The following is a 12,111-nucleotide window of genomic DNA, read 5'->3' as shown; positions in this document are numbered from 1 at the left end:
CATGACAAGTCAGAGAGAGAGAGAGAGAGAACACACACAAGGCTTTTAAGTAAGCGGAGTGCCGCGCTATGTACATGTTATAGTGCAAGTGAGAAGAGTAAGGAGCAGTGTGAAGGTAAACTGTGTTTCAGGGGTATTCCCAAGGGCATCTGTGTCCTCTTGGGGTGCGATCGGACCCTCCAGCTTACAATATATATATGTTGCTTTTTAGTGGGAAGTAAAGGTAAATTTTATGCTTTAAAATCAAATCGAAAATATAGTTTACAAAGAGATTTTATATTTTAATTCAATAAATAATGAAGTTCTTAAATTTAAAAATGGTCAACACTTTGGATCAGTACTACCCATAATGCATCTATTAGTCACACAAATTATGTAATACCGCACAAATAACATAATGAAAGTGGTTATTCATCTCTTTGCAGTGTGGCATATTAAGAGTTTGTGATATGCTGGTAAAATGAATTATGAATATGATACCATCTTTGGTCTTGCTAAAAATAGTTAAGGGTTCTCAAGCCTTATACTGAAATGCGAGGAAAGTTCAAAACGTTTCTGCATTATTATTATTTTTTTTAACTGTAAATTACATCATTTTTGTACACAGTCACCTTCGTTTGCAATTAAATTTTCCCAGCTTTGTACCAACTTTTTAATGCCCAGTTACTATTACTCCCGCCTTTACTGTTTCCAATGAAAATATAAAGTGCGGAAACTTTTTGAATGTCCCATGTTTTTAATACTGAGACACATTATCATCGACTTAAACCACGAAAGTGATTTTCGTATGGCACATCGCACCAAAGTAAATAAACACTTTACAGACACTTTGTTATTAAGACCAAACAAAGCCTTTTAATGTCTTCTTACATAACACTGTATGACTAATTATTTACCTATTAATAGCCTATTCTAAAGTGCTATCAGGCAAAGGCAATTTCTTAGTTATCTTTCCATGGAATGTTGAATCTTCAAGTCCACTGTGAAGGTTTAGTATAATGTTCATTAATGTGCAGTTAAATTTGACACTGATGCAATTTTTGCAACCATTGCTGTAAAAACAGGCTTTGATCCTTATCAGCTCTACTTAGGCTCAGAAATTGAAAGGATACATAAAATGTTTTTGCAAGATTTTCTTTTTCTGTTGTACAACAAATTCATGTGACGTAAGTTTCAGTAATACAATCTTGTGATCACACACCAGTACAGTGGTAGAACCATAGTTACGTAAGGCAATGTCAAGATCAAGATGAAGTTTATTTTCCCTGAAATATTTATTCATTTATGCAATGTTTTAGATTCTGAAATTTGCATTGAAGAAGGTAGTATACTTTTAAACAGCATATTTTTTTTTCTTCTTCTTCTTCTCCTCTGCATTATACTAACATTATGGGAATGCGTAAAAAATATTATGATGTGGTAGTTTGGCATATTGTCATTCTCACTGGTATCATTCAATTATTTGTAACTAGCACATACATTTTTATCATAAAAAGGTATTTGACTTTTTATGAATTATGTAAAATGTTTATTAAATATATTTAGCTTCATGACATTTCTACCAAATGTTATTTTTTGTTTTAGGTCATCATTGAAAGATACAAGGGGGAAAAGCAACTTCCTATTCTGGATAAAACAAAGTTCCTGGTTCCTGACCATGTCAACATGAGTGAATTAATCAAGATTATCAGGTATGAGGTTTTTGCATTAAACATTATTTTGATTATTTAACATAACATTTTTTTTGTCTTGTCTGATATGTGAGCAAAGTTCACACCATTGTATGAAGCTTTTTTTGAACATTGCTGCCATATCATATTTGCTTTGCAGCACGTCTTCAGCTCTCAAATCAGAAATGCTGGGCTTTAATTTCAAGGTCAAAATCATCCTTACTATATTAAAATAAGAGATTGGTTTGTTTATGTGCCACATACAAAAATGGAAACAAATATCAAGCAGTAATTGGTTTGGTTATGTGCCACATATGAAAATGGCAAAAATATCAAGCAGTACAAGACAATCATTCAGTAAGCCACAGTAACACCCTACACTTGTATACAATTTGCATAGAATCTTTTATTTCAATTTAATTTTGATGGTAGTTTTGACTCCACAATACATGAGCAAGAAAATACATTGGACAAATGGGGAGTTTTCAAACATGTTCTTTAATCACTGTAGGCAAACGGCCATTATAATGGGAGGATGCTAAGATCTGGAATATTCAAAAAAAAAAAAAAAAAAAGAAGAAGAAAAATAAAACCTGCATTAGCCTGGAGTTTTCAGGGATAATCTGAAGTCCCACTCTGTTTTGAGCCAGCATACGGTTTATTCATTATTTAAAACCAGTAACGGTGTACTGCACGATAACGTGCAGTGAATACACTTGACTTGAGCATTCCTAGTTTTCATTCTCTTTCTCTGTCTCTGTTTAGCATTCGTTTGCTCAGTGGTTGATGCGTTTGCTGCTTCCTGAGCAGCTCTTCTTTTCTCTACCCTAGGCCTGCTGCTTCTCTTCTTTCGTCTGCATCTTTTCACGTGAAAATTGACACGCGTTTTTGTGTTGTAATTACTTAGTACGTTTTCTTTAATTTTTCACTTAAGCTGGCACTTCATTCTTGAGACAGATTGAAGACTTATTAGCGAAGGTGGTAGGGAATGAGAACGGCGCCCAATCGCATGCGCCGCACGGCCGCCCTGCTGCGCGCTGCCAAGAGTTGATTCTACAATAAAATAAAATAATAAGAGTAATAAAAATCATCTCCCAAAAGCGGATAGTAGATGTCACATAGTATATATTTACCATATTTCAAGTCAATAGGTGAAACAGTTTGCGAGCTACAGGTTGATTTAAAATACTGGACAGACAAACGAACAGCCACAGTAGCATATTATATAAGAAGATATTTCTAGCCCTGAAGTCACAATTGGTGCATCTTTCTTTCATTCTGCTTTCTGTGCTCCCTGGATTAGTGTTTATTTGAGGTGACATCTTTGGAAACAAAACACTGTACATACTTTCTTTTTTTTATTTACATTTTTTATCATTAAAAATAAATGACAAAGCAGCATCGATGCATGAAGAAATCCCTGAAGTTGTTTGCCTCCTGTTATCTCCTCTTCTATACTGAATTTCTTTTGTTCAATTGTCTTGTCTATTGTCCAGAATTCATACCATAGCTGTTTTGTTGACAAATCCAAATCGCACAGTGTAGAACATTAGAACGGTCTAGACAAGAACAGGCCATTCAGGCCAACAAAGCTCCTATCCATTTAATTCTTCTAAAAAAAACCCATCAACTCTAGTTTTGATAGCCACTAAAGTCTTACTGTCTGCCACGCTACTTGGTAGATTATTCCAACTGTCTATGGTTCTCTTGTAAAGAAATACTTCTTAAAGTTTGTGTGAAATGTACCCATAACAAGTTTCCAACTGTATCCTCGTGTTCTTGATTAACTTATTTAAAAATAACAGTCACAATCCACTGTACTAATTCCCTTCTTAATTTTAAACACTTCAATCATGTCACCTCTTAATACTGTTTTGTTTAAACTGAAAAGGCTCAGTTCTTTTAATTGTTCTTAATAATTAATCCACTTTAGACCTGGAATGACACCGATTTGCTCTTCTCTGGACTTTTTTCTAGTGCTGCTATGTCCCTTTTGTAGTCTGAAAACTAAAACTGCACACAGTACTCCAGATGAGGCCTCACCAAGTGCACTAAAAAGCTTTAGCATAACCTCCTTGAACTTGTATACTCTACACATAACCTAACATTTGTTTGCCTTCTTAATGGCTTCGAAACACGGTCTGGAAGTTGATAGAATAGAGTCTGCTAAGATGCCTAAATCCTTCTCACAAGGTGTACTCTGATTTTCAGACCTCCCATTATGTGTATTACGTGATTAATCGCATGAACAGATGTTTTTATATTATTGATATTACTCTTGTGTTCAAAGATGTTTTTATATTATTGATATTACTCTTGTGTTCAAAGATTTTGTTCTGCACAGATAATCTTTTTACCTTTGTAAAATGCAAAACATGGAAGAAAATGCAAGCAAATGTAAACAATTTTAAGAATCAGTGAAAGCAAGTCACTCTACACACCATCACTCTGATGCACATCAGTGCCATTACACATATGCCTATTGTCCCATTTCAGCAGTAGCTAATCATTTTATTGAAAATTGGTTCTGTTTACTACAAAATCCCCATTGTAATGCCACCAAAAGGAGGTAAAAAAAATAGGTGGTCCTTTATGAACACATCTTCATATTTTGGAATTCTGTTTTATATGTTCTGCATGATCATGTTGGCTTGGCTGGAGTAAGTTTAAGAGTTAACCAACCTGTCGGAGATCAGTTGAAATTCAAGGTCTTAATACTTGTAAAATAGACCTGCTGCACATAAATATTTCTTTTGTGATAGTCTAAGCTTCTGTATAGCCTTTGTTCCAGTCCGATATTCACCTGTAGAACTGCCGATTCCTATCCGCAAACATTTGACTCTTAGGTGACAAAAGTCAGACTCAGAAGCAGCTTCTTAATGTATGGAGCATTAATGAATTGTTTCTGCCTCTGTGCACATGAGCAACTTCTAAAACTGCTGTAAGAGTAGTGAGCTTCCTGGTGCCCTCATCCTGTGTGTAGCACTGCTGGATGGCTACACACTCTGTCAGCTAACCTGCGTTCCTATATGGTAATGATTTTTTTTCTCAACTGAGTAGATCTATTAACATGAATTGGAATTGGTTAATTTATTATTAAAGGATCTGAAATGCAAAAAGTAGGTTTAGAGCAGAGAATTATTACTAATATGTCAGGTTGGGGAGTATGCACTGGTACAGCATGTTGCCATACACACCACACAACGAAACAGCTCAGGATCCTGATTTGCAACCCCCAAAGCAGACATGTGGTCCAGTCCCAGCTTCCAGAAATGACCAACTATCTTTTTTGTTGTCATGAAAATTTTGTAGTAATGAGATTCCATATTTGTCACTATAGTGCTTTCTTTAACTTGCGTCCAGGCTTTTGCAATCATATCAGTAGCTTCTTTCACATTAATTTTAATCTCTTCCTGTCTACAAGTTGTGCTGACGAGAATTTTTCTCATTATTTCCTTACTATAATACACTTCCAGGGTGCAAATGATGCCCAAATCCAAAAGGCTGAAGCACTGCTGTGCAATTGGTTGGGCGGAATACAACGCAAACATTATCTAAACGTGAAGCATGTTGTGGGCAGCACAGTTATCAATCAGAAGCCGGAACATCCTTTTCTTCTTTATATTGTGAGGTTTCTGAACTCTTTTGGGACCCCCCCCAGCCAATGGAACGACACACCAAAGTGTGCCCCGAAGCCGATTGCCGCGTCTGTGGAAGATTGGCTGTTGCTGGGGCAGGGCAACAGCAGGCTCACAGCGCTGCAACAAAGCACCACAGAAACAAATCCTAAAAAATCGTGGTTGCGCTATAAGTCTCAGTAATTTAGAAAAAACAGCTTTATTCAGCTTGAAACGGGAACAGCACGGTTATTTATTGTAGCGTGATCTACCATTCTGCTATACACAGACACAGCAGTCAGGTAGGGTTGTGGCTAGGTTAGTGGCCAAGTAATACTGTTCCCTGCATTTACAATATTCCTTGCATCACCCATTGAGTTCTTTTTAAGTTTGCTTTGGCGGTGAGCCGGCTGTTGCCCTGGCAACAGATAAACAGTCTTCCACAGACACGGTGATCGCACTTCAGGACATTCTTCAGTGTGTCATCCCCAACATCCAGTTGGGGGAGGTCCCAAGAGAGTTTAGAAACCTCACAATCGTGACTTTGCTTTTTCTTAAATGAGTGGCACATTAATAGCAGCAGTTTGCATACGTTTGCAACCTGAGATTTTTTTTTTTTTTTTTTAAGAAATTCCAAATTCACTGGCAATGTCTTTTTTTTCTTTTTGCTGGAACTGAGAGCTGCAAAAAAAAAATTTTTCTAATATGAACTGTCGTTGTTTTTTCGCGTCTACCATTTTTATAGGAGGGTGACAATGAGTTAATTCCAATAGATGTTTTTCAAATGTTGACGAGCCATAAGCAAAAGGTTTCACTGAAAACCACAGAAAACAAAAATAGCAAAAAAACAGTATGAGGAAAGTTCAAAGAGAAAAAAAATGTGCAATGTTTCTGTTTGGGGATCATTGTGCACAACTGAGCTGCGACCATAGAACTAACTGCCCTGTGGATGATTCATTCAGGCATTTCAAGGTCTTTTGGGCACTTTATTGTAATGAAAGTGTCTGCTGAATGTTCTTCGTAGTAATGAGATTTCTATAGACTTATGTCATATGGGGAAACTTTCGGGACCATAAAAATACTTTGTTGTAATGAAACTTTTGTTGTAAAGATATTCATTGTAATGGAATTTTACCTATAGCAAAAGGAGCCTCAGGACTATAAAGACTTGGACCTTCATCCTTTTACAAAGATATCGGGAGTGCTACACACCCCTTTCCAGCGACCTCATGACCCCGACCCCCTACTCCCCCCCTCGAAGAGGTTTACATTCACTCCCCAGGCAGAAACATAGCATAGCTGATGGCTGTGCTCAATAGGTCATTAAAGAACTGGATCTTGGTTTTTACCCAGGACACTTGCAAGCCCAGGCACTTAGACTCATCGCTCAGTCACAATCAGTGCCTAAGCAAAGATCACAGCATCATCGGCAAAGTCAAAATCAGTGAATCTTTTCACCAACAGATAAATTCTATGATCCTGCCCAATCTCCTGTCCATGCAAACATTGAACAGAGTAGGAGCAAGAACACACCCCTAACAAACCCCACAGTCATCTTGGAAAAACTCAAGAGGTTCTGCCTACACTCTGCACAGCACTCGGTGTACAGGCAAGCCACAAATGTCTCAGGATAGTCCCACATGGCAGCTCAATCAACTGAGTCAAACACTTTACAAAAATCGACAAAGGCTGCAAAGAAACTCTGCCAGTATTTGCGTTTGCATTCAAAACAGAGTCGTGCGGGATCGAACTCATGACCCTTTGATTAACTGTCAGTAGTTCTTACTGTTACGCCACCAAAGCAGTCGTGTTAAAGATGTGTCAATGTCACACCCTAACACAGGTTGTTTTTCTGCAGTTATATTCTTGAATAAAAGCGCACTTGTTTTGTTATACTTGTACCTTTTGTGAAAGTGTTTATTTGATATTTGGACTTCAGGCTTCACACATTATATGCTTCATGTCTACATTTTGTCAATTATTACTAAAACATGAAAATGTTTATGTTTTAACAATGTGTTTACATAGATTGTTGTAGACACGGAACACACATGAAATGCAGGTGTTCCAAATAACAATAGAGTACTTACTCTTACTCTAGTCTATACAACTCTAAGCAGCTGACACGCAGGTAAACAGACTTGAGCTGAGAAAACTTTGCAGCAGTTGGGGGATGAGAGCAGGCTGCTTGCTGCTTATCGGCACATTTAAAAAACAAAAGACGCTGACGAAGAGGTGTGAAAGGATTCAAGTTGGGGTGGATTAACAAGTGTTTTCGTAGACTTTGCAAATTCTAGTAAACAGTTGCTCAAAGTAGCTAGCTGAGTGAGTCACAACTGCAGCATCATCTGTATGGATCCTCAGAGGAACAGATTTGAATGTGCTTCGATTCCTCTGTAAGCAGGATGCGGGTTACTAGACCACATATGGTGTATCACTTGCTCACAGATTCCTCTAACAAATGCCTTATTTTCTGCCCTCATAGCAATCTTTCTCAGTTCTTTGTACAGACCATGGTTGCCATCAAGCCGTGCGCTGTGATTCCTTTTGACGGTAGCCTGGTTGCCCTGCAAAATGAAATAACTCCTTCTGGAAACACCGGCAACACCAACATAATTCTCAACAACCTTCAGGGTCTTGTCACGGAAGTCCTCCCACATCACATTAGGATTGGCAGTTGCACTTACGTCTGCAAGTTCCACACACAAAGTGCAGGCAGACTCATTAGAAACAGTCTGATCTTTTGGAGTCTGGCGAGGTCCAACTTAAGCTGGATCTTCAGAATAGCAATAACAAATCTGTGGTCAGAATTAACAAACTGGGCACTTGTGTAGACCCTGCAGTTCTGTTGGAGCCTCCAGCGTCTGCCCATGAAGATGTGATCAGTCTCCTTCCAATGAATGCTGCTCCGGGCACTGGAACCAGGATCTTGCAATCTGCAGCCCTTGACCTTTCACAAAGACAAGGAACATGGAGCCACTTTCACTACAATTGCTTGAGCCATGGGAACTGACATGTGCCCATAGTCACACTAAAGTTACTCATGACCAGAGAAGTGTCACAGGCATTCATCAACCACCAGGCACAGTTGTGAATAAAAGGAGTCCTGTCTGCCATTTTGGAGTTGCCTAAAGATTTTACGGTGGCTGGAAAGGCAATCCTGCCGCCAACCCCTAGGTTTTCCCTGCTAGTTGGACGACCTCTTGCAGGGCTGGATGCAGTTTAATGTAATACCTAGGACTAGTAGAAACAAAACAAAGGTATTTTATTTCGTGCTAAAATATGTAAAAATTCATTCCGGTTTAATTCATGGTGAATTTCCAGTTGTGATGACATTGATAAATCTCAGGCGTAATTGAACACTTGCTTTGTTGGGTTTCTTTAATTTCTCTATTGAATTTGGACACATTTACTCATTGCTACATCCCTGAGTCGATATAAAAGTTGATTAGACAGAATTCATGAAAGACATTAAAGGCCTGCTTTAGTTGTTCATGTGTAATTTATAGTTCTGCACCTGCTGTAATAGCATAATGGCAAGAATCAACATTCCATTACTTTACTTTCTATACTGAGCAAAATTCTAGAAATGTTTTCCTTTTAGTAATATTATAGTCGTCATATTTAGACTCCATAATACTAGCATATTTACTTTCAGTTCTGCCGTTACCATTTGGTTCAATGAGTGGGAGTCTTTGTCATATGGGACAGAGGTGTGAAATATGATAGGAATGGAATTTGGTGGTGTCATATAACTCCAGGTAAACTTGACTCTCGGCTAGTAAAGGTTTAATACTGGAATGCCATATGCAAACATTGTTTTTCCTTTTTCTTTTAATCCTGCAGGAGACGTCTTCAGCTCAACTCCAATCAGGCCTTCTTCCTCTTGGTTAATGGACACAGCATGGTTAGTGTCTCCACTCCAATTTCGGAGGTCTATGAACGTGAAAAGGATGACGATGGCTTTCTCTACATGGTTTATGCATCTCAGGAAACCTTTGGCACCAGAGTCAGCCTGTAACTTTTGTCAGATATACTTCTTTGCATCCTAAGTCAATTTCATCCCTTGTCTAACACCTGAGAAAAGTCAACTAGAAATTCAAAAGAAAAGGATGTCACTGAGCAGAGAATTAATTAACCAGTAAAGACTTGTCTGTTTTAAGTGGGAGCAAGTCATGGAGGTTTTGAATTCCTCCAGCATTCTTAACTTTTGCTGAAGTGTAGTTCTTCTGTAAAGCAAATCACTTGATAAGAAATGGAATAGGAAACCAGGCCAAAACTCCCCACCCATCAAGCCTATCAAGTGACAGCCCTTTTCTCCTTTTCCACTTACCAGTCCCTCCATCTTACTAGGCTTTGATCGTTTTTGTTAATTTGCTTGACTTTTTTTTGGAGACGGTAAACACCAGTTTGCTTCTTTAACAAATAACCATAATTTAAACTGACATCATTTATGCAAAAGTAGTTTCACTACCTAAGCCAAGCAATTCCCGCCTTTTCTAAGTAGCCTTACCATGCCTTTTCACATCCATTCTTTAACACTTTGGGGCTTTATGGGGGGCCACAGCCCATTTTGGCTGCAATAGGGGCAAGGCAGGATCTTGCTAAGCTTATATTATCACTGTGCAAAAAAAAAAAGAAATAGTTTGAAGAAAAAAAAGCAAAGTTTAGTGTACATGGAATGTCTCCTTGGTACTTGGCCATATTTGGTTGTCATTAATGAAGAGCTAGTCAACTTTTATTTTCAAAGCCATCTATTTGGTGGTCATAGATGCAGCCACCATCTCAAAGATATCATCATAAGACAAGTAAAGGACTCTGCCGTTAGTAACTACTTGACTTGGAAAGTTTACTTTGTAGTTTCTATTTAAGCCATAGCTGTGTTACATTTTCCCTCCTTGTCTAATTCTGTAGTCACATTCAGTTTGTAAATGGAGTCACCTTCAAGTTATTTTGCCCACTAACGCAATGTCTAATAGGTGTTTTTCATGATTTAGAAATAATAGCTAAGAAAAGCGGTTATTTCTATTTATTTAGATATATAGATAGATACTTTATTAATCCCAAGGGGAAATTCACATACTCCAGCAGCAGCATACTGATAAAAAACAATATTAAATTAAAGAGTGATAAAAATGCAGGTATAACAGATAATAACTTTATATAATGTTAATATTTAAACCATACCCTCACTACTCCCCTACTCCTCCCCCCCCAGGTGGAATTCAAGAGTCACATAGTGTGGGGGAGGAACGATCTCCTCAGTCTGTTGCTGAAGCTGCTCCTCTGTCTGGAGATGATACTGCTCAGAGGATGCACTGGATTCTCCATGATTGACAGGAGCCTGCTCAGCGCCCATCACTCTGCCATTTAATTCTACTTTTTAATACAACTGTATCTTCCTTTGGAATAGGAGATATATTTTTAGATAAGTACTGTAGTTCTGGTTTTTGAGTATAATGTCCTTTCTCTTTATCAGTTTTAGTAGACTCGTCTCCACTTTCTATCTGTCGCATTAAATTAAGCGCAATATATTCATTTTATGTTTAATCACAAAAATGTTAATATTTTATGTATTGTTTATGTGCATGTACCTTAATGCCCCTTTTTATCTAGTTTGTAAAATTTGAAATTTTTATTTTCATCATGTACATTTATTATGTTATTGATTTATTACAATTTGCATATTTTGTACATTTAAAGGTTTGTTTGTATTTGGTTGGATTTTGCAGTACACGGACTGTTGAATGTTTTCTGCAGCTGAAACAGATGACCATTCTTGTAAAAGTAAATAAAAAGGTGATCCTGATCTGCCTCAGTGAATGAATGATTTCTTTTTGTGCAGTTACACTTTGTAGACAGATAAACAGGTCAGGCTGGGGAGTATGTACTGTTACAGTACGTTGCCACACCCAACACGCGATGAAACAGCTTGGGATCCCAGTTGACAACACCCCAGGTGGACACATGGTCCAGTACCTGCCCCAGCCCAAAATGACCATCTACAGTGGTGTGAAAAACTATTTGCCCCCTTCCTGATTTCTTATTCTTTTGCATGTTTGTCACACAAAATGTTTCTGATCATCAAACACATTTAACCATTAGTCAAATATAACACAAGTAAACACAAAATGCAGTTTTTAAATGATGGTTTTTATTATTTAGGGAGAAAAAAAAATCCAAACCTACATGGCCCTGTGTGAAAAAGTAATTGCCCCCTTGTTAAAAAATAACCTAACTATGGTGTATCACACCTGAGTTCAATTTCCGTAGCCCACACCCCCCGGGTCTGATTACTGCCACACCTGTTTCAATCAAGAAATCACTTAAATAGGAGCTGCCTGACACAGAGAAGTAGACCAAAAGCACCTCAAAGCTAGACATTATGCCAAGATCCAAAAAAATTCAGGAACAAATGAGAACAGAAGTAATTGAGATCTATCAGTCTGGTAAAGGTTATAAAGCCATTTCTAAAGCTTTGGGACTCCAGCGAACCACAGTGAGAGCTGTTATCCACAAATGGCAAAAACATGGAACAGTGGTGAACCTTCCCAGGAGTGGCCGCCCGACCAAAATTCCCCCAAGAGACGACTCATCTGCAAGGTCACAAAAGACCCCAGGACAACATCTAAAGAACTGCAGGCCTCACTTGCCTCAATTAAGGTCAGTGTTCACGACTCCACCATAAGAAAGAGACTGGGGAAAAATGGCCTGCATGGCAGATTTCCAAGATGCAAACCACTGTTAAGCAAAAAGAACATTAGGGCTCGTCTCAATTTTGCTAAGAAACATCTCAATGATTGCCAAGACTTTTGGGAAAATAC

At 38.0% G+C, this 12,111-nt stretch overlaps 1 protein-coding gene across 1 annotated transcript in view; it reads left to right on the top strand.

Moving 5' to 3' along the window:
• map1lc3b (microtubule-associated protein 1 light chain 3 beta) overlaps positions 1–11,096 on the top strand; it is a 46,239-nt gene extending 35,143 nt beyond the window's left edge. The window contains exons 3-4 of the mRNA XM_039763537.1: positions 1,585–1,691; positions 9,134–11,096. Of these exons, the coding sequence (XP_039619471.1) occupies positions 1,585–1,691; positions 9,134–9,308 (282 nt within the window). The 3' untranslated portion in view covers positions 9,309–11,096. The remainder of the gene's footprint in view (positions 1–1,584; positions 1,692–9,133) is intronic.
• Positions 11,097–12,111: the final 1,015 nt, after the last annotated feature.

Source organism: Polypterus senegalus, chromosome 9, assembly GCF_016835505.1.
Source record: "Polypterus senegalus isolate Bchr_013 chromosome 9, ASM1683550v1, whole genome shotgun sequence".
NCBI classification, from domain to species: domain Eukaryota; kingdom Metazoa; phylum Chordata; class Cladistia; order Polypteriformes; family Polypteridae; genus Polypterus; species Polypterus senegalus.
Note: the sequence above shows the minus strand (reverse complement) of the source record. Positions and strands in the feature narration are given on the sequence as shown.